This window comes from Typopeltis vanoorti, chromosome 16 (assembly GCF_054136105.1).
Source record: "Typopeltis vanoorti isolate ZY-2024b chromosome 16, IOZ_Tvanoo_1.0, whole genome shotgun sequence".
Classification (NCBI taxonomy): Eukaryota; Metazoa; Arthropoda; class Arachnida; order Uropygi; family Thelyphonidae; genus Typopeltis; species Typopeltis vanoorti.
The window spans coordinates 98,316,263-98,340,986 of NC_143564.1; the positions used below are offsets into that span (position 1 = coordinate 98,316,263).

The 24,724-nt window shown below is 35.1% G+C and overlaps 1 protein-coding gene across 1 annotated transcript in view; it reads right to left on the bottom strand.

Annotated features, from left to right (window-relative positions):
* LOC150098213 (non-canonical pre-mRNAs endonuclease FASTKD5, mitochondrial-like) overlaps window positions 1-24,724 on the bottom strand; it is a 185,178-nt gene that overhangs the window by 84,560 nt on the left and 75,894 nt on the right. Inside the window, exon 4 of the mRNA XM_090406527.1 lies at window positions 24,316-24,421. Within this exon, the coding sequence (XP_090262653.1) occupies window positions 24,316-24,421 (106 nt within the window). The remainder of the gene's footprint in view (window positions 1-24,315; window positions 24,422-24,724) is intronic.

A 24,724-nucleotide genomic window follows, 5' to 3' on the forward strand; every position in this document is an offset into this window, starting at 1 on the left:
TTGTGTGCATTTGTGGGTTTTTTATTTTTTTTTTTGAGGTGGCTGGGGATGGTGTTTAAAGATCACAGAACCAAATAACCAAAATACTGTCAATGTATCTGAGCAAAACTTTGGGTTTTAATGTCACACAATCTACAACCCATTGTCCAAAATGTTGGTTATAGGATGGGATAATGGTTTTTAAGGTAAAAGTTAATTTACTTCATGAAGCAAGAATGTAATACACAGGGAAAGAGGATCATGATGTTTGGTGGAAATTTATCCTATAAAAAACAGTTTTATTGATTTGAACATTCATGAAATTTTCTAAGAAATCATCATTGCATCATGTTCTTAATTTTTGTTTACAAAGTGCAGAGAGGGTGCTAGAGTGCCAATTAATGAAAGGTCTCATTCTGTTGAAAAGATAAGTTTTATTTTTGTATTAAAGTAGCAACTGGAATTGGAATTTTGGTGTAGTTTGTAGTTTTGTTTATTTTTCATATTAGCATAACTGAGTGATTGTGGAGTTTATGTGTTTGAAACAGACATTTATTTTTACTATTTTTGAAGCCTGAAGGGAATGATGACAAAATTGTAGTATGAACAAGATCTTCATGTCATTGCACAGTGTGCAAAATGAAATGTGATTAACAGCATGAACTTTTAGAAAATGGTTTCTTGTCATGAATGCAATAAGTATAAGTAGTGGAAAGTGTCTTTGTGGGGAGACTATGGATATGTCAACAGTGCGATATTCTGTTGGACTACAAGTTATCAGTAAATGCAAAACTGGCTAACGGAATGAAAGAGTGTGGGAACAAATGACCATATGAATCATGGGACAGAAGCGAGCATAATTACAGCAGCAAATGATTGTATAAATCATGGAATGGAAGTTATTGAGATTATGGAAGAAAAAAAAGTATAGCTGAAGAAAGAAAAATGAGTGACAGATCATGTTATTGTCAGGATGCAAAACTTGAAAAATGAATTGAATAGAATGAGAAATGAAATGAAAAATATGGATAAAAATGAATGAGTGCAAAAGGTTAGGATGAAGGAAAGTAGCAAAAAGATGTGACAAATGACTTGAGAATAGTGATGTATGGAGATTCCATTATTAGAGGTGTGGTAAACAAGAGATTCCATAAGGTGTGTTTTCCAGGAGAGAGAGAATTAGTAGGATAATTATGCATTAGATATGAGAAGGAGATGAGCAAGTGAGCTGGTGGTTGCTGTTGTAACAAATGATTTGTGAGGATGGATATCAGGAGGTTGTTGAGAACAGTGAAAGATAACAGTGTGTGTGTGGAAAGGCAGTCAGTGTGTTGCTGAGGTATGTTGATGATGAGTTCAGATAGAGAGCAGAGATTGTGAATGGTATGTTGGCAGAACTGTGTGAGGAGAAGGTAATGGAGTTTGTAAAAGTGCAGGATACATTTGAGGGAAGGATGGAAATGTACAAAAGTGATGGGTTAAATTTAAATAATTTGGTGAGTCGGTTAGAGAGACTGTTGCTGCAAGGAGGAGCAATGAGTGATGTCAGCAAGCGAGCAGAGGAAGTAAGAGGTAAAACAAAAGATGTGATATTGATAATGATAGAACAAGCACAAGATGGACAGGGAGATACAGTATAAAGAGAGTGGATGTTGGGAGTAGCAGTAGTGAATGTGTGTATGTGTATGAGGATGGTCAGTATGGGAATGAGATGGCCTGGAATGTACAGAGTGTAGCTGAGTCTGAAGAGATATATAGAATAAGTGATGATAAAGGCAATTTGGGTATACTGGTTCTAGACCTAAATATAGAGGGCTATTAAGGTTATAGACCTTAATTAATTGAATATAAGATGAGCAATAGCTAAAAGAAAAACCAGAAAGAGACAAGACACAGAGAAAGCTGGGAAAAATTTCATATCTAGAAAATGACATGTACAAAATAAGACCCAATGCGTATAAAATACTAAAACACATGAATGTAGATATAAAAGAAACTGCAAATATAAATTGTGAAATAGATGTAAAAGAACTCTTGGATTACTTTACAGATCTTTGGATGGATAATACTGGTAAAAAAAAATTACACCAGAAACTTACAAAATATTTTAAATGATATAATAACAATGAAAGAATTAAAGGACAACCTAAATAAAATAAAAAATGGCAAATCAGCAGGAGAAGATGGAATAAACTCCGAACTATATAAATTTTCTAGAAAAAAATTTCACAAAGATTATTAAAATTTTTAAATAAAATATATACAAATGGACAAATATCAATAGAATGGAATAGAAGTATAGTAATATCTATATTTAAAATAGGGGGGATAAAACAAAAGCTGCTAATTACAGAAGTATTAGTTTATTGAATACATGCTACAAAATATACAGTAGAATATGTAATAATGAAAAACTGAAAATATACAGTGAAAAAATATTAGTAGAATGTCAAAAAATGGATTTAAATGGAAATTTCAATCAAAGCACCCCCTTCTTCTTTCTTCCAAAAAATGGAAGAAAGAAGAAGGGGGTGCTGTTGATGATAGCAGGTGAATTATGTCTGCACAAAGTGGAAATGTGAGATATAAATAGTAGCAATGGTTTTGAGTCAGTATAGTGTGAGGTGGAGGTTCACAGGAATAGATATTTAGTTGAATGCTGCTATAGGCCAGGGAATGTGGTGATAAAGAAATGTATAAGCAACTTGGGTTAGTGAACAAGGGAAGGGTAATGGGTAATTATTATGGGTAATTTTAATTATGGCAGTATAGATTGGAATGAAGAGATAGCATTTGGGAATAACAAAAATGAATTTCTTGAAAGACAACTCAACTATCTTAGGCATGCAGCTAGCCATATGAAGACTTCTGTGAGGAAATGATATTTAACAATATTGATAAGGAAGAATGATTATGGTAAGATGATGTCAATGGATAAAAATAGTAACTACTGCAGAAGACATACTTGAGGTATTTGGTGAAAAATTTATATGGGTGTTTCATCCTCATCAGGGTGAAGTCACGAGAAACAAGTGTAGAGGAAATAAATAAGCTTGATGTCAATAAGGTGATAGGATACAATGACATATCACCACACGTCCTAAAGGAATGTTTCCACAGCATAGGTCCAAGAGAGTGGAAAGAAGGTAAAATTATTCTACAGCATAAAGATGGTGATAAGACTGGCTACAAATTATAGGAAAATCTATATATCTGGAGTTGTGGTTAAGGTATTGGAGAGATTAGTGAGAAGTAGGATACAGAAATTGGTTGATAACAGCAATATTCTTTGTGACTGTTAGCATGGGTTTATTAAAAGGAGATCGTGTTTTACCAACTTATTTATGCACTATAATAAGGTGACAAATGTTCCTGAAGAAGGGGAGATGCACACACACGCATACTTAGATTTTGCAAAAACTTTTCATAGACAGCCACACAAGTTATTAAATAAACAAATGGGAATGGATAACAGACCAGTGAGTTGGATCAGTGACTGCCTGTCAGACAGGTATCAAAAAGTTGTATATGGGGGTATAGTAAGCAGAAAGTCATTAGCAGTGTACTGCAGGGGTCTGTATTGGAGCCACTGTTGTTCAATTTGTATATTAATGATATTAGGATTGGTTTAACTGGTAATATACAATTGCTTGCAGATGATGCAAAATTGGGGAGAGCAATGCAGTCCAAGCAGATGTTATGGCCTTACAGGATGACCTGAATAGATTATATGAGTAGGCAACAGCATGGAACTATCAGTTCAATGTTGCAAAGTGTCAAGTTTTGAAATCTGGTAAGCAACAATGGGATGCAAAGCATACACTTGGCAGGGAAACTTTAAAGGAGGTGAAGGAGATGAGAGATCTGGAAGTGGTAGTGGACAAAGACCTGAAATTCAGGGACCACATCACACAACTTGTGAAGTTGTTACACTGGATATTGGCAATGATATGGACATGCAGAAATAAAGAGGTTGTGATTCCATTGTATAAGGCCTTGATCAGGCCTAATATGAATTACTGTGCACAGATTTGTTCACTGGGTTTTTATGGTGATGAGGATATGTTAGAAAGGGTCCAAAGAAGATTTACAAAGGTGGTAACTGGTCTTTGGAATATGTAATATGAAAACAGATTGAAAGAATTAATTTGCAAAGAATTAGAGGAGGAAAAATACTATTGAGACATATAAGTTGGTTGAGGTTGTTACCAGGTTAACATGTAAAAAATATTTTATAAAATGGGGGGGGGGGGGGTAGAACAAGAGACCATCCCTGGAGACTGTATAAGGGGGGGGGTGAGCAAAGGAGTGAGGAGCAGGTTCTTTGCATGGAGAGTGGAATGCATTGCATGAGTGCATTGTGAATGTTGCATTAATCAGTTTAAGGCACAGTTGGATGAGCTTTGTGTGTGATAATGTGTACCTCCCATGAAGAGGCTCTAATTACATGGAGATCAGATATTAATGATAGTAATAATAATAATTACTTACCAATTCCTCGAATGTCACTAATAGTTTCTTGGCTAGATGATAATTCTCTATTTTTAGATACTTTTTTTTTAAGTACAGAATCATCACCTAGCCAAGTGATAATTCTGTACTTAGAACAAATCAGTACTAAACCTCCGTAGCTCAGCGTATAGACCTGAAGGTCTGTACCGACAGGTTGTTTCCTTTGGTCGGAAAGACCCCCCCCCCCCCCCCCGAGTTCGATTCCCGTGTGATGCGAGGAACTTTATCTGGTCTCTTTGAGGAAAGATGAGTTAGCCGGTCCCATACGGAGGTAAGGTTTTTTTTCCCTTGTAAACTTGGGTTTTTAATCCCCCAGAACAGGCAAAGCAGTCCCGTGAATGGCATGGACTACAGTCATGAATATTGCCCTTAGGGGATGTAGGAAAGAGTGACGAACCGGTCACATTAAAAAAATCATCGTAAACCCTTCATTAGGAGACTCTACCTGTCCTAAAGGGATGGATGAGATCAATCAATCAAGAAACTCTAGCAATATTCAAGGAACTGGTAGGTCATTCCCGCTCTTATATAAAGATACACATGATACTTTGTAAACAAATTAAGAACATGATACTCAGCAATGATGATTTCTTAGACATTTCCATACATGTTTTATGAATAAAACTATTTTTTACAGGAAAAGTTTCCACCAGACATCACAATCACTTTGCACATGTACTACATTCTGGTTGCTTCATGTGGGAAAATAACTTTCAGACCCAAACTTTGCAACATTACTAAGGTGTGAACAAATCAGTTAACAAATTAACATTCAATCTATCATACTGAAATCCCTCCCAACTAATGTAGCTGATAAAATATAACCAATCACTAGTACCTCAGTGAAAAGAGAATTAGCAACTTTTAAATCACTGAAAGCATTCAAGGATATACTGTAATTACTAAAGCAGACAAAGATAATGCTGCTGTTGCTCCAAACCAAAGACCACCTATCTGACAACAGCATGTACCAAATGATCAAATATAAACCCAACAAACAGAATTAAAAAAGAAAACAAGAGTTAAGTTACTCAATTTGGTCAGCCAGCAGCTATCAGACATTATATTACATAATACATCTGCACCTCCCCACCAAAGAATTTAGTTTGTTTTTTTTTTTTTTCAAAATTTGGCCAATAGACAAAGGAACTGACAGTCTTAATTTATCACCTAACAAAGAAACTAGCAGCAGTATTCAAAGAAACTAGTAGTTCATTCCCCCTCCTATATAAAAACATACAAGATTTCTTAAACAAAATTAAGAACATGACAGCCAACAATGATGGTTATCCAGTTTTGATGCATCTACTCTTTTTGTGAATGTCCTAATCAAAAGCCATCCTTCTTTTACAGGACGTATTCATATTTTTGCCAAACATTATGGCCCATGTACTACATTCGGATTATGTGTTGAGCAAAAATAACTTTAACCTTCAGAAAGAAAGGCAGAGCCATGGACTTTTCACTACCTCATTGTAGAGCCAACTTTAATATAGAAGCTTCTGAACAATGGACTCTAGATTCTGCAACTTGAAAACCCAAAGCTTCAAAAGCTGAGTCCACTGTTCAGATACATTTACAATATATTTATTATTTGGCCCTATGGTCATTAAACACCTTCCTTGACCACCAGAATAAAAATACAAATGCACACAATTCACCACTCAAATTGTAAACTAGAAACTAGAACACATGTCCAAATATTTCTGGATACACTTGTCACACAAACTGGCCAATACGTGCACATAATTTTACAACAAAAACTAGGTGTCATTAATCCTCAAAAACAGAGAGATAGCAAATGTGACAGCTCTTAAAGAAAGAAAATAAAAAATAAAATAATAAAATAAATCAGCTAATGCCTTTTTGTTCCTGCATAGGGAGCAAGGCTGTTTTAGCCCTTTCTAACTTTTTGGAGACTGAGTGGGCATTTCAATCTTCACTGGTAGCCAATCAGAGATAGCTGGCCCAAGGCTATCGCTAATTAATCGGTACATAGTGAAGAAGGTGGCTAGCAAGTGCCGCCATCTCGTGGTCCCTAACAATATTTTTTATGTCTGAAAATAGTGTGGGTTTGATGGCTGATTTTCTTGAGTTTACGGGACGAAAAACCCAAGCTTGCCCATGCCAGAGATCGATTAACTTGGGAACTGGTCAAGAAAAGGCTTAGAAAACATTCCTCTAGTCGGCGACTAGATTTGAACCAAAGTCTTTCATCGTGCAGTCAAGCATTGTGGAGTGCAAACGACACTTCTACTGAGCTACACAGGCTCTAGGCAGCTCTTAAGAATGAATTCCAATTATCAGCAAAATATAAATTGAAAGCCAAACGGCTATTTTTCTGGCATCCTTAATAATTAAGGGGATACAAATCCCTTGTTGTTCAACTGCCAGTAAGCAAAGGGGAGCTTGCTCCACCTTTGCTTCGAGTTGCCTTGGTGTTGTACTACCAAGTGGTCATTTACACTTGGATTCGCGGACAGTTTTTTGGTATATATGAAACTCATAGATTCGTAGTTCTCGATCTTAGAGTTTTGCTTACTGGCAGTTGAACAACAAGGGATTTGTATCCCCTTAATTATTATTAAGATGCCAGAAAAATAGCTGTTTGGCTTTCAATTTATGTTATAATATACAAACATACCTTTATGGCATTTGTATAGTAAAGGTATGTAAGAAGTTCTTTTCACTTAAACCTTGTTATATCTACTCACTGATGAGACCTCAAAAAAGGTTGAAACCAGTCTGGGTAGTGACCTCTCCTCATAATGTAATTACAGTATTACATCCCCTAAGGGCTGTGTTTTTACATTATGAGAAAATATCAAGGATACTGAAGGAGCTTGCTCTACCTTTGCTTCAAGTTGCCTTGGTGTTGTACTACCAAGTGGTCAATTACACTTGGATTTGCCGATAGTTTTTCGGTATATATGAAACTCATAGATTCGTAGTTCTCGATCTTAGAGTTTTGCTTACTGGCAGTTGAAAAACAAGGGATTTGTATCCCCTTAATTATCAGCAAAATTTAAAAACAATGGCTACAGAAAAAAATAAATAAAAAATCCACAAGATTACACCTCAATTTCCATATGTATTAAATAATATACCCCACCCCCAAATAAAAATAAAAATAAACAGAATGCTACATAACTACAACCTTAATGCTAAAGTCCACATACACATACAAAAAAATACCTTATTCAACTCCTCCAGGATTCACATTACCACCTTGCTCCACACATATTAGCAGTATTGCCAGTTAATACAAAAAACATACAAATAACATATCATATTCAATCATTACGGGAAACATCATTCCATTTATAAAATACCCCGGTATATATCGGATCCCATGTTCTTATGGCAAGCTTTGCATCAGTCAGATGAGAAGTTTCAAAATCTATAAGAAAAGCATGTAGGCAACATGGAACATAAGAGGAAAGAAAAAGTGGTCTTACTGCATGTCTTCTCTGAACATTATAATATCGAATGGCTGTCCACTTCCATACTATATGTAGAAAGCAACCTAAATGTTTAAAGGAGTCTTCTTAAGACTCATTCACATGGCACCTTGAACAGAAACCAGGGCCTTATATGTCTTGACATCTGAAAATCTCTTATTCATTTGTATAATATACAAGACTTCTATTATGCTAATTACTATCTATGGAGGTCATGCAATAATACACAGACCATACCTGATGTATCTAATGACACACATTATTAGCCACGATCATATAATTCCATTGACACAAATAATGGTTGTTAAGTGTTTAGATCTTTTTGTATGTACTGCTTTTCCTAATAGTATTGTCAGGAAAAGCAACAACAGATAACATAAAAAAATAATTATAATAAACTAAAAAGGTAATAAAAAATAAGTGTGATAAAATCTACAAGCCATAATACGCCACACTATTTATTTTTCATATAGTATATTATTAAAGACATTATATTAAACCTAATATTCAAACTTGTTTGGAGATATTAAGCATGTTTTTCACTCTGTGCAGATGACTATCCTTTTAATAAATCTGCTGCAAGTCTAAGCGTCTTTAGCCAAATTACGTAATTGCAGAGACAAAATTAGTGGGAAAATCAGCAATGAATCAAACTGTGAGTACAGATGAGAAAATGGAAAACACTAACTGCACTATTCCGAAGTGAACCTACAGAACAAGTTACACATTTTACTGATTTAGGTAAAACAGGCAAAATGAGCAATTTTTAGTGAAGAAAGCAAATTAAATAATAAAAACGAGATATCAAGTAAAGCTGTATAAATTTAATTGGAATAAGAGAAATCAATGAAACAATTAAGCCAAAAGTATAGAACAGTGTTTAAACCAATTTTAACATATGGATTACCAAGCTGGTAAGAAATAAAACAGCTGACCAAAGATTAGAGACCAAAAGAGGTGTTAGTTTTGAGAATCACGGGAGTCAACAGATGATATCAAAGGTAAAGCTATATCAAAAATAGAAATCAGAAAAGAACTTGACATTATTAATATTCAAGAATCTGTAAGCAGAACTATTCGAAGTTGATGTGACTACTTAAGCAGAATGGAGACAGAAGATTAGCAAAGTAAGTGTTTGAATCAAGATTGGCAAGAAAAAAGGCCTAAAGAAAGACGACAGTGCCTATCATTGTGTGAACAGCACTTGCAACTAACTCTAGCAACCCATTCCATTCATTTTCACTCCCCAAGCAAAAAATCTAGTCCCTTGCTAACCATATTTTTAAACAACTTCCAAGTAGGATCTCTTGTTCTCTCCCATCTTGTCATGCATTAAAAAATTTCTTTGTAATCTACTCCATAAAACCATACTTATAGGTAGCATTCCATAAACCTGTTACCATCTTGTTCAATCCCTCTGGATCTTCTCCACCACTAACCACTTCTTTATCCACCCCCCCCACCTCCAAAAAAAAAAAATCCCACTCAATAAAATCTCTGCAAAGTGATATGGATTTTTTTATTTTTTTATATTTGATCAACACATGAAAGGTAACAAGAACCATAGCACATCAGTGCCATGTGTAGGCAAGAGGAACAGAAGAAAGGAGGAATCTGTTCACATTCTGCTTGAATAGCTAAGGATGCACTCATATCAAAGTCTTGCAATGAATAATAAATAGTTTCCATATCCTTACTTACCAATTACGTGATTAAGATACAAGTTATCTATTGAGTCATTTTGTCCACTTCTGAAATATATCCTCAGAACTTTAACAATTCTGTCTGCAAAAACCTGAAATTCCTAGTTTCTTCAATATCTTTGTAGTCCAGTTGCATCTAAGTAACATAAATGTAGTTTCAGGAAATAACATGGAAATAATCAATGCAAACTTCATTGTAGAGCATTTCCAAAAGAAATGTAGTGAAAAAATAACCTATTTATCACTACCTTTAATGACCTACCCAAATCTGAGGATTGGCTGTTTATCAAAACTAATTTTAGTATACAAGGAATTTGAAAGAGGAAGTGATTATCATTTACTTTTGTTGAGCAGGATAAAAATAAACTATACTGAAAAGAAAAATATGTAAGAAAGTTTTAAAAAGAATCAAAGTGGATCAACTTTCAGAGGTGAATTGTAGACTCAAATATACAAATATTATTCAAGAAAAATGAAAGTTTGAAAACGAGAATCAAACATTACAGATTCACTGGCAAATCATGAAGAAAACATCGATGCATTCAGCCAGAAAGGCATGTGATGAAGTTGTCTGCAAGGATAGAAAAATCAGAACTTCATGGTGGACTATGGAAGTTAAAATTGCAGTCATAGAAAAGAAGAAGAAAGGGTATCAAAAGTTCTTAACAAGTAAGTCAGCATGTGCTTGAATAGAGAATACCGAGAAAAATGTAACAAAGCAAAGCAGTATGTAAAAATAGCTAAATAAAAGCCATGAGGTGACTATGGTAAAAATTATTATTATTACTACTACTACCACGGGCAACTCCAAGGAGTTGATAGACTCATTGAGGGAGGCCCTAAATCATGTCAAGAACAACTATTCGACATTCACACAGTATCTATCATACCTCGCCTTGAACTCATTCACAGTCATGGCACCCATAACCGACTCTGGCTGCTTATTCCACTCGTTCACCACTCTCCAAGTAAAAAACCTAGCTCTAACACCCTTGCTAACCACACCCTTGCCAAGTTTCCATGTATGGCCCCTAGTCCTCCCACCATCATTCCTATTCTCAAAAATATCTTCTGAATTAATCTTATAGAAACCCTTCAGTAATTTGAATGTCTCAATCATATCACCCCTTTTCCACCTATCAACCAATTTCTGAAACCCACAAATCTTCAACCTGTTCTCATAAGGTTCATTCCATAAACCTGCTATCGTTTTGGTCACTCGTCTCTGGATCCTCTCCACCTTTTCCCCATCAAGAAGAAACTCTGGCATCCATATCTCAGCACAGTAGTCTAGATGGGGTCTTATCAAGGCTGGATACAGAGGAACAATAACCTGTTTGTCTCTGCTTGCTAAAGTATTTTTCAGCAACCAAGTGATTTGATGAGCTGATTTATCCACTTTTGCGATGTGCCCCCTAAACTTCAACTCCTTATCCACCAACACTCTCAAATCCCTGGCCTCGTCAATCTTCTGGAGTATGGTTCCACCAATGTGATATACTGCTGCTATTCTTTTCACCCCAAAATGCATAACCTTACACTTTGCCACATTAAATTGACATCCATTCCCTAGCCCAGTCCTCCAAACTATCCAAATCATCCTGTAAAATTTTGACATCCTGTGCACTCACAATTGCTCTACCCAACTTTGCATCATCAGCAAACAAGTGAACACTTCCTCTCAGATCCTTTCCTATATCGTTAATGAACAAATTGAACAGCAGTGGTCCAAGAACAGAACATAACAGAAAATAAATATCAGAAAAGTTGGCAAAACATTGTGAAGTGTATCAAGAAAGTTTTAGAATAGAGTACTGTGAAAAGATCAGAGTTGGTAAAGGTATGAAACTTAAAATAACATATCTTAGATGTGTCCAGTAATTATTTTGAAAGAGTGTTGCAGTCTTACAGCATGATGATAGAAAATATTCAAAACGAATGCAATCAGGAGTGCATTCCTTTTGAATGCACTCCTGATTGCATTCCTTTTAAAATTCCTTTTTTCAGGTTTAAAAACCTTTTAAACCTGAAAAAGTAGCTAGAGTAGATGATACCATACCAGAAATCTTGAGATATGGAGTTATAAAAGATTTACAGTAGCTGCACTGTCTAATTCAGAAGGTATGATCAGAAGGTCAAATTCCAGATGAACGGAATAGTGCTCTCATTACCTATCTATAAAAAGGGAAATAAAAGAATGTTAAAATTACAGAGGAATTACTGAATTACTGTGACCAAAGTTCCTGGTGAGATTTATGTAAGGATATTGAGAAGAGACTAAAATAATTGTGGAAGAGAAACTTGGAGAAGAACAACTGGATTCAAGTCGAACATTGATGATCAGGATCAGATTTTCACTTTAAAACAAACAGTTGGGAAATCATGGGAATATAACAAAGATCTGTACTTAAGACTTATAAATCTGGAAAAGGTATAATAAGGAATCATGAAAATGCTGTTCAAACAACACAACTGTGGTTTTAAAACAAGCAATGTTTAATCTATGTTTACACTGTTAAGTCCACAGCTGGAATTGTAGGATGATTGTTTGATGTAAAATCACGTCAAATTCCACTAAAACAATAATAAAATACACACTCTTCCCTCTTATTTATTATCTGTATGGATCATTTTGAACGAAAATGGCATCAAACCTGATATTAAAATTAGAGATATTCAACTTAGCTTTTTACTTTATTCAGGTGATATTATACTCCTAAACAAATCAAGTACAAGTCTCCAGGATTCTTTAAGTTGAATAGCTGCTATAACAAAAGTGCCATGGAAATCAGCAATAAAATACCAAATCTATGAAAGTAGATAGGAACATGGAAAATATCAGCTGCATTCTGAATGGAGAAAGTACAAAATAAGTAAAATACTTCAGCTCTTTAGGCAATTTTTAGTGAAGATGGAAAATTAAATATGGAAATAGACAACAGAATAAGAAGAGCTTACATGATGAAGAACCTGAATGAATTCATAGAGAATAAGATAAAAATTAGCAAAACCTCTAAACCAGCAGTATACAAAATAGTGTTCAAATATGAGAGCTGATTTAGAAGTAAAACAGTTGATCAAACACAAGAGATCAAAGATAAGAGAGTCTGGAGAAAAATGAGGGGAGTCAACAGATTGAAAGTTATATTTAGTCTTTATTAACTATAATTAACACAAAAACAGATATTTGGATTATAGGTTTAATACACATATGTACAATTCGTCGACTAGTTTCGCTAGCAAAACTGACTAGCTTTGTCATAAGGAACTAGCAACACTTTGTGGAGAAACTTAAGAACGTTAAGCTATCCAAGACAGACACAATGGCAAGTCTTGATGTTGTATCCTTGTTTACAAATGTACCAGTCGAAGAAGTCATAGACATTATAAAAGAACTCTTTCCTAATGATATCACACAACTTTTCACTCACTGTCTTAAGTCCAATTTCTTTAAAGTTAACAACATTGTATAGCAACAATTAGAAGGCCTAGCCATGGGAGGTCCCCCTCTCACCACCATATGTGGACTTGTTTATGGAGAAATTAGAAAATGATATTCTAGCTAAGATTACTCCAAAACCAACAGTCTGGTGGAGATACGTTGATGATGTATTTATTATCTGGAGAGAAAAAGTAGAAACCTACATGAGTTCTTAGAAAAAAATCAACTCTGTTCATGACAAAATCAAATTTACTTTAGAGTTAGAAAACAATCATGAATTACTTTTTTTGGATATACTTGTCAAAAGACTAGAGAATGAAGATATTAAACTTACTATATATAAGAAACCCACAGATACTGGATAGTATCTCCATTATTCTTCAAATCATCATCATCATACACAAAAATGCAGCATCGTCCATATGCTACGAAACAGAGCCCACAACACAGTCACAGACAAAGAAGACGTACATACAGAACTTTCCCATATCTCCAAATCTCTATCTCAAAATGGGTATCCTCTAAACTTAATCAATAAAATGTTCTATAAAAACAACCTCCAACAACGTATAGCAACTCAGTACGTATCAACCATTGTCATACCCTATGTTGGTTTAGTCTCCAATAAAATAGTTAGAATTTTAAAGCCTTATAACATCAGAGTGGTGTTTAAACTGACCGCTACCACTAGACAGTTTTTAAGATCCCCTAAAGACAGTGTACCTTTTTTCAAAAAAGGTACACTGTATGCAAGTGTTTACAGCATACCTTGTATGTGTGGACTAGCCTATATAGGCCAAACTTCAAGAAGTTTAGAAATTAGAGACGTTAATCATAACAGAACAGACACCTCGGGTTTGGCGCATCACTTCTCAACTTCAAACCATGCTATAGATTGGGATAACAGCTCAATATGGAGGAAGATTACAGATGTCGAATATTTAAAGAAGCTGCAGTGGTCCTACGAACAGGAAACAATCTTAATAGAAACCAAGGAGTAATATTAAAGGATACATGGAAAAATCTTATTAACTCATTAAGTTTAGCGGAACTACAGTACACCAAAAACTATGTAACGCGTATTTATAATAATGACTGAAGTATCCCACTACACGTATACCATGTAATGGGGTGACTTCCAATTTTGTTGTCTAACCATTGTAAACCGTTACTGTATTCCTCCGTTTTTTTTTTTTTTTGCATTTATTAGTTTTTTCACCGTTTAGTCTTGACAAAGCTAGTCAGTTTTGCTAGTGAAACTAGTCGACGAATTTGTACTATATGTGTGTATTAAACCTATGGTCTTATAATCCAAATATCTGTTTTCTGTTAATTATAATTGGAGTTAACAGATGTCATGAATAACAGAATTTTAATAAAATGATGACATTATGAATAAAGATGACATTGTTTGCATTCATAAATGTGAGCATAGCTAATCTGTGGTATAAACACTTAAAAAGAATGGGAGAGGAATGATTAGCAAAGAGGATGATGTTTGATGCTAGGATGACAGGAAAAAAGATTCAAAGGATGCAGCAAGTAATGCCTTAGAAGAACAAAATATTAGATCTGATGACAATATTGAAGTCATGACAGATAGCAGGCTAATTTGGATAAAAACTATTGAAAGCAAGTTAATAATACCAACTTTTCATTTAGTACTATCATAGTATCCTGTATACACCTTGAGGGCATATATCAAGAATTGGAGTTGATGGAATGAGGACCTTCATCCTTAATTCCACCTAAATTTTCTGACCACTTTCAAAAAGTGGCTCTCCAACAAGTGTGCCAATGCAGTCTAAGAAGAAAATTCAACATATTATGAGTAACTCAAGGACAAAACTCCAGCATGACATTTGGCCAACAATGCATCTGACAACTGCAAAAAACCATCAACAAATTGAAATCAGATAGTGAAAGGGCCAAATGCCCCAAACTCTTCCTTCAAATAGCAGTCAAGTCTTCTGGTCAAGGACATTGGGTGCAATTTTTGCTCATCCATTTTTCTATGACCCACATCTCAATGGTACTGTAGCAACATCACCCAAAGCAAAGCTCACCAACTAGAATTTTTCTTTCACTTCCTGCACTAATAAACAATAAAATTTTCTCCATCCACTTATCCAAGAACTACTACTCCATGCCACCTCTAGTCTTCTGTCAGAAGTAATCAGAAGAATCCAGAATAACTTGAACATAAACACAGTATCTGGTCTTGACATCCCACACCTACTGTCTTAAAAGCTTAAGTTCAAAGACAAATATCTGTTTATTTTCACCTCTTCAATCTATTTTACTCAACTGGCATCTACAATACTGGTTAGAAACTAGCCTACATTCAGCCCATTCCAATAAAAAAAAGTGATTCACTGCAAAACTGCCACCAAATTGCTCTCATTTCAGCTATCTCAAATTCATGGAGAAGGTCATCAACACTAAATACACCTGTTTATCTTAACTACCTGGTCACAAACAAGCTAATTGGTGAATGGAAATTTTCTTCTGGAAACTCAGGTTCTTCATCCTGCATACAGGTGTAAAATCTCTTGTAGTTAACCAGAAATATTTTTCACCTATATCGATTTTACATGGGCCATAAAATACTTATAATTAAAAGTGTATATAGCATACTTTAATGTAATAAATTTTGTAATATAATGTAAGAATAACTGAATGTAGGACCATAAGCAATTGTAACAAAAAGGATCAGACAGGATTAAGCTAGTAAACTGAAGGCCGACAGCAGCCTCAAAGGTCACCGGATTATATGGGTTTTGCTGCCGAAACCCAACGTAAGCATGGGTGATATAAGGGCGCTTCCCGTAAATCTGGTAAGTTTTGGAAGGAGGTTCAAGGGATGGCCAATGATATAAAAGGTGGAGATTGAGGGGTGAAAGCCTCTCTCTCTGTTTTTGTTCATATAGCAAGCTTTTTGAGGAGAGGAAGAGTCAGAGTCCCATGAGCTAGTCGTCTGGGAGATCATGGGGAGTTCGCTGGCAGTATTATATGATATACTTCTGTGAAATTCTTCAACGAATGTACCGATCCACATGCTTGCTTATTTGTCACAGCCGATGTAGTTCCTAACAGCACCAAAGAAATACATTACTATTGCAAGGAAAGAATTTGCAAGATGACAACCGTTGGATAGTGCCCGATCACAGCCATTGCGCAAGAAGAAAAAAGAAACTCAGTGCAATTCATCCTTAACCCTTTAGAATCCAGGATTGTACAGGATTGTATAGTGAGCTTATAAGTAAATTGCTATGTTAATAGCCTAGATTGTGTGTATAGACGATAGATGTTGATTCTGTTTAACTAATGGCAAAATGTATTGAAGAGGTCAGAAAATCGAACATGAGTTTGACTGTCATCATCAAATTCCTGACATGAACCCTCAAGGGGTATACAGGATATGATAATACTACATGAAAAATTTACATCATTACTAACTTCCAATCTACAATTTTCCTCCAAATCAATGTGTTACTCGTCAAGACTCCAACATTATCAGATCTTATATTTCTATCATCTAAGGCACATTGTACCATATCAATCCACCTATATCTTTGTTTTCCTCTGGGTCATTTTCCTGCCAAACTGGCAGAGAACATTTGTTTTGCTAATCTTTCCTCGCCCATTCTGTTAAAGTGACCATACCACCTGAGATTAGCTCTACTAACGCATTCCTGGATGCTGACAATGTCAAGTTCTTTCCTAATATCCTCCTTTTTAATATGATATTGCCATTGATGCCATCTGTTCGTGCCTCTAATCTTTCTCAGAACTCTCATATCTGCAGTCTCTAGTCTTTGGTCAAGTGTTTTACTTCTGACCCAACTCTCAGATCCATAAGTTAAAACTGGTTTGAACACTGTCTTATGTACAGCTAATTTAGTTCCGACTAATTTCTCTCTTATTCCATATGAATTTATTCAACTGACTGCCTACCATACCAGCTTTGTTGATTCTGTTGTCTATTTCTATATTTAATTTACCATCTTCAGTAAAAATCATGCCTAAGTAGTTGAAATGTTTTACTTGTTCCACAGGTTCCCTGTTTATAGCAAAGTTGACATTTTCAACAATTCTATCTATTTTCATTGTCTTTGTCTTTTTAATGCTGACCTTCATAATATCTATTACAACAGTTATTTAATTTAGTCGGGGAATCTTACAAACTTGTAGCGGATTTATTTAATCCGGATGATGTTATACCTCAATCAGAAGTATAACATCGTCCGCATAAAGCAAAGAACTGGCATTAACATCTCTGATATCATGTTTAATACCACTTTCCTTCATAATGTGATCCATATAGATAATAAATAATAGAGGGGATAATGTACATCCTTGTCTCACACCAGATTTAACATTAAACCATCTTCCTGTACTTCCTTCAGTTCTAACTGCTGACTTACAATTCAAATAAAGACTAAGTATTGCTTGATATAATGCCGCATTGACACCATATAACTGTAGCGTATTGAATAGCTTCTCTCTTGGCACCTTGTCATATGCCTTTTACAGATCGACAAAACTCAAATACAGATCTTTGTTATATTCCCATGCTTTCTCAACTATTTGTCGTAAAGTGAAGATCTGATCCTGACTGCCTCTATTTGGCCTGAATCCAGGTTGTTCTTCCACAATTCTTCTCAACTGTTTCTCAAGTATACTTGCATAGATCTTGCCAGGAACACTCAGTAGGGAAATACCTCTGTAATTCTCACATTCAGTTTTATTTCCCTTTTTATATATGGGTACTATGAGAGCTCTACTCCAATCATCGGGAATTCGTCCCTCTGTCCAGGCTTTCTGAACTATGCAGTGCAGCCACTGTAAGACTCTTATACCACCATACTTCAGCATTTCTGGTCGAATATCATCTACTCCTGCTGCCTTTCCACATTTCAAGCCTTTGATGGCTTTTTCTACTTCAAGTATGGATATGTATTCCTGACTGTATGCCTGTTGTGTGTTTTTTACCACTGTGCTATCACTTCTTGTTTCATTTAGCAATTTTTCAAAGTAATTACTCCATACTTCAAGGATATCTTTTTCTCCTGTTTTCATGTCACCTTTATCATCTTTAACTCCTTTTACAGCACTCTTTCCTCCATTCCTAAGCTTCTTCAACAACCTCCAGAATATTTTGCCACCTTCTTGATATTTATTTTCTATGTTCTTGCCAAAGTCCTCCCATGACTTTTGTTTAGCTAGTTTTACAGTGTTTCACTTTGTTACATTTAGCTCTGTATTCTCTAAGAGCAAAAGCTGACTTATTTGCCAGGAATTTTTGATATGCTTTCTTCTTTTCCTTCACTGCCTCTTTAACTTCCTGTGTCCACAATGGAGTTCTGATTTTTCTATCCTTGCAGACAACCTCACCATATGCCTCTCTGGCTGAATCAATCAGGGTTTTCTTCAAGGCTTGCCACTGAATCTCCAAGGTTTGGTTCCTGTTCTCAAACTCTTTCATTTTTTTCTTCACTAATCTTTGTGTATTTTAGTCTACAGTTCACATCTGAGAGCTGCAAAACTTTTATTCGCTTTAAAACTTTCTTACATGTTATTCTTTTCAATATGAAATTCAATTTTATGCTCAAGACTAAATAGTGACCGCTTCCAATTTCAAATCCTCTGTAAACTCTGGTGTCCTGCACCAGGGAGAAAACATCACTATCAACAATAACATAGTCAATGAGACTTTTCTTATTCCTTGCCTCTTCTCTCCATGTGAGTTTGTGCACATTTTTATGTTGGAACATTGTGTTAGTAATAACCAGTCCATGTCCTGAGCAGAATTCCAACAGGTATTTGCCATTATTATTAGCTTTGCTCTTTTCTCCAAATTTTCCCAAAATATTTTTGTATGTCTCACAATCATTTCCTACTCTGCTATTTAGATCCCCAACAAGGACCAACTTTTCTTTTTTCACTGTGCCAGTTGCTTTTTCTAAAGTATCAAAAAATTCCTCCACTTCTACCTTAGTAGAACCTTCTGTGGGACCATAGGCACAAATAAGTTTCATTGTGCAATTCCCTATTCTGATATTTGCCCACATCACTCTACTCTACTATTAGACTGCCTGCCATTCAAGAAGATTAGCCTCGTATTTTGTGTTGAATACTATGGCTACTCCTTCTTTTCCTTGATTGTCATTTCCTGAATATAATGTTTTGTATTTATTGCTCAGAAAGATGTCACCAGTTTTCGTCTTTTTTGTTTCAGTCGCCCCTATTATGTCAATCTGGTACTTATCTAATTCTTCAGTCAGCTCCATTTCTTTGCCATTCAGGCTTCTTATGTTGATAGTACCGATCTTTAATAACTCTGGTGATGTTGAGTTGGGGTGTGCTTTCAGATTTGTTCCAGTAGCTGACTTTTCGCTGTTCGCCCTGGTTCTCTGGCAAAAACAACAGGGTCCTTGTTTAACTGGGCGACGCCCCAGCCGGCATGAAATTGTTTCATGTTCTACCATCATTTTCTATATTGGTTTAAGCCAATAAGAATACAATTTGGTTGGCTAAATCCCAAATTGCCAGCCCATCCTCGTTCGTTCAGTATCCAGGTAGATACCCAACAGGGTGCACCACAAGAAGGTGAGGATTGGACATTAGGTCAGAAGCCCTGGTCGGTTCTCTGCATTCCTTTAAAGGCTATGTGGAGGTCTCCTCTCAGTTATACAGCTTTGACCCTTAAGCACCCCTTGAGTTTGAATGTGCTTAAAAGAATACTGTAAACTTGAATAGTGCTTGTGTTACATAATGCTAAGAACGTGTATAGTATAATTTTGCCTTATATTAATAGGATAGAGAGCAGGGATATGTTTGTTAAAAATCCATCCACGTCTCTACTATGTTTAGTACCTTAAGTGAATTGTCTTACTAAATGTGTGGAGAGTCAGGAATGTGATATATATCCCATTACTTTTGTATATTAATTGTCTTAGCTATAATAAACATGTTTGGTTTTGTTAATAGCTCGCCTGATCTTTGTTAACCAATGCACTGTCTCATAAAAACAAATCGAACCTGTGTGACCTAAGTGAAGTAACAGCTCCGACTGAGTAATTCGGAGTTGCTTGAGATAAAATTGATTTAAGGGTTATTATATGTGCTTAGCTAAATAATTCTCTTGTATGTAAATGAAAGATAGAACATTCTTGTACACAATCCTTAATGGCGCAGTCGTTAGCAAATATAAATTTTTAAGGATTAATACACTACAATTACAGCAACCTAGATTAAGGATTTTGCCCCAGCCAAGGCTTTTCCTCAGTCTACGTTACTAGCACGTGTAAGAGTATACTTTACGAAATTGAAAAGGGGGGGTAAGCTAAGTAGATTACGAACGGACTAAATTAGAATAACAGTATTATAAGTGAGTTTGAGATAAGAGCACAGAGGCATTTTTATATTAGCTCAAGTAGACAGACACAAAAATAACAAAGTAAGAGGGGAAATACATTGAAAGTAAAAAGTAATGTCACAAACAATATAATAAACTATAAATTACAAATTATGAACATTACACAAACAAATCAGCATTGAGAATACTTGCAATTTGCAGACAAAAAATACTCTTAGTGGTGGTAGTAGGCAGTAGATGGCATTGTGCACTGATGGGTGTAGTGATGGAGGATTAAGTAGGTGAGATGGTGAGCTGTGTATAGTGGAGTAGAGTGCAAAGCAGATATCATGCAACAGTAATAATAATAGATATTCACTACTCTCAATTCACAGCTGATCTAGCCTTCCCCACCCACCTCTAGACTCAAGCCATGGAGAGGTTTCAAGAAACTTAGGTGGGTGCTCTTGATATTTCTACAGTATTTGACTAGATTTATTGAACAGGCTAACATTGAATAGCCTACCCTATAAGTTGGATCACAAGCGTCCTTTAATTGTTCACTATGTGCCATGGTAGATGGTTTTCCTTTCTTTAGATTTTCCCATCAATGCATTATCTCAGAATTTTGTACTTTCACACACTCTCTTCTTCTTCCTGTACATAAATGATCTGCTTCTCTGACTTCAAATTCTATCTACAGCCTTGCTGACAACAGTATACTCCATTCCTCTTTTTTTTTTATTTCACAAATTTGACTAACCACTCGGCCAACCAGGCCGGCAACCATGTTTTGGTTTTAGTTCACCATTTTGTTGAGTGCTGCATGTTTTAACTGTCTGTATGATGTTTATTAATAGTTCTGTGCATTTTTAATAGTGTAAACAAGCTGACATTCGTAGTGTTTTATTCATTTTGTGTAGCTATAAAATGGATACATTTTCAAGGTATCATTCAAAAATATGTACTCATTCTCAAAACACATCCATGACTCAAAGCCAAATCGCCAATGAGTGTGGTGTTGGTTTATGTACTGTTAATGTGATTTTAAAGAGGTTTAGGGAGATGGGTACCTTTCTCCTGAAAGAAAAGGAAAATGTGAGAAAAACAGGAAAACTATACTTACTCAAGATCGTTGACTAGTTAGGAAAAGCAAAATGAATCCAAGCATGTCTGCTATAGACTTAAATAAAGACTTGGCAGCTAGTAGAATTAATGTTTCTAATATAGCAGTTCATCAAAGATTGTTGGAAGCAGGGAGGACTGCCCACAGACTAAAAAAGAAACAATTGTTGATGAAAGCTATGCATAAAAAGAAGCTCCAGTGAGTAAAAGTATATAAAGATTGAACTGTTGAGAAGTGGAAGAAGGCCATATTCTCAGATGAGAGCCATTTCATTTCCAAGAAGACAAAGTATTGTATGTTCGCAAATCAGTGGCTGAGAAGACTTCTCCCATCCACCTTCAACAAGCTCTTAAACACCCAGTTAAAAAGATGTTCTGGGTGTTTAGGTCCAGGATCACTTGTGCCTGTTGACAGTATGATGAAAAGAAGTGACCAATACATAAAAATACTGGAGAAAAGAGTGGTTTCACAGATCCAGAAAGATGATAACTCACTTTCCAACAGGATCACTTTCCATGCCACAATTCAAGAGTTCCTCAAAAATCACAACATCTAATAGCTTCAATGGCCATACAACTCTCTTGACATTAACCAAGCAGAAAATTTGTAAGACATAGTGAAAAACACATTTGGAAAATTAAATTGTGATGCAAAGGATAACTTAATATAATCCATTATAAAAGTATGGTTTCGAGATGTAGAAATAAGAAAAATGTGTTCTATGCTGGTACAGTCCATGCCTGAGCAAATTAATGAACTTATTAGGAACAGAGGAACACATTTAAATTATTAGGTAAAGTTCGAATTTAATTTTTGTACTTATCTTCTGGCAAAATTAAAACTTTTCTTTAAGATGTGAATGTTTGGATTACTTTGTTTGCTACTACATTTGTTGCTTAGATCTCACCTGTTTTCATCTTCTTTGTTTTGGTAACACTTATTATGTTGATCTGGTATCCAATTCTTCTGCTAATTCCATTTCTTTTCAATTGATGCTTCTTACGTTGATGGTGCAATTCTGGATCTCTGTTGATGGTGAGTTCGGGTTTATTCTAATAGCTGACCCTGGTTCCCTGACAAAAAACGAATTATGGTTTCAACCAATATGAATACAATTTTGTTGGCTAAATTTAGCCAACCAAATTGTCAGTCCATTCTTTCATTCAGCATCCTCACAGTAGTCCAGCCTTGACCCTTAAGCACCACTATTTTTTTAAAAAAAGGTAAACAAAAAGTAGCAACTCTGTTTTGAAATGTTCTTGTTAGAATGAAACTAAGAAATTGAGACAAGCTTAGTGCATGGTAATTACACCCTAAGTAACGTAACATGTGACTTACATAAATTCACAATTATGGAATAAATCTACTAGCGCGTATGAACATGTTTGCAGCTTTGCACAGGTGCATCTTTGACAGCCTTATTGCAATACAGTAGAAGATACCCTGCACGGTTAGCTCAGTCACTTGTTATCACTGCTAGTTTCGTTGCTTTTTTTACCCTTAAAATGGAATGCAACTGAATCTAAAAAACAAAGGTCTGCAATTACTTTAGAAGAAAAGTTGAAAATAATTTGCATGTATGAAGGTGGGAAAATTCTTTCAATAATAGCTCGGGAAATAAATCGACCTATTTCGACAGTGAATACAATAGTGAAGGATAAAGTTTGCATTGTTGAAAGCACGAAAGGTGAGGTAGCGTTGAAGGGAACATACCAAGATGAGGCTAGACCCGATATCAAAGATGGAGAAATTGTTGTCTCACTGGATTGATCTGACACAGAAGCAGATATTGTTAAGTTTACTGATTATCCAGGAGAAGGCTATGTCCTTATATAAGGATTTAAAAGAGCAGGCCAGCATCACGGATGCAGAGAGTACATTTAAAGTTAGTGCTGGATGGTTCGAGCGATTCAAGAAATGTACAAACCTGCACAGCATCAAAATCACGGGTGAGGCAGCAGGTGCAGATACAGATACAGCAAGGCAATTTCCCGAACTTCTGGCAGTTCAGGAAATCGGGAAAAATGGAAAATATCTGATTAATGGCAAAAAAGTTAATGTATGACAGTATGAGTAACCATTGAACATTTTATTGTATGTATGTAATTTACAAATTCAACTTAAGTAAAATTCGATTTACGTAAATATTTACGGAATGCATTACTTATAACTTGGGGTGTGACTGTACTTCATGTAGGTCACATGGAAAAAGTTCCACATAAAATGAGTTCATTATAATGCAAAGTCATACCTTACCTCCAGTGAATACTTCATCACTCAAAATTTACAAAATGAAAATTGTTATGTAGCAAAAAAATAATAATTATCAAGGACATGACATGTCATTTTTATGTGTGGGAATTTTTAATAAGATTGTACACCTAAATATATAATGGGAAAAGATAGAACACTCACCTGTCTCTTTGAAATATTTATGAGTTATATGTGTGCTAATAATATTTGATAATATGTGCGTTATATAAAAATTATGTATAAATGAAGGGGGAACCATGTGATAAAAATAGTTTTATCACATGGTTGCTCTACTTATACACATACTACTTATTAGAAGTCTGAAATAACATGAGAAAGTATTCCTGGATTATCTAATCCATAGCCCCCACACACTGCATTCATATGTGCTATAGGTTTACAATTAGGATTGCCATAAACAAAAATAATAATGAAATAATTTATACTGCCATATTTACACAGAAACTTTACTTTCTTACCATTTATTGTTATCTGGTGGAGTCATAATTTTATACTGAGGGAAACTGTGCACTCTTTCAGAAATACAAAGAGGATTCATGTCTGAACTCAGGCATAAAATAATATCTGTTAAAATAAATAATATTATAAACCATGAAACACAGAAAAGAAATTTAAATTTCTAAATTTTAATTTTAGAATTTAAATGGTAATGTTGAGAAAAAATAAATTTCTGAGCTTGAAATAAAAATAAAAAACAACTCTTTGAAACTTAAAGACTTCAAGACTAATTAGTATATTATTAAGATAATTTGTCAGGACTTATGGAAACCAGGAAAAAATGAGTTGCCAAACATAATTTCGAAGCAGCTGAAAAACATACTTTATGAAATATAGAATTACAAAACTGCTTTGAATTGTGAATTATTA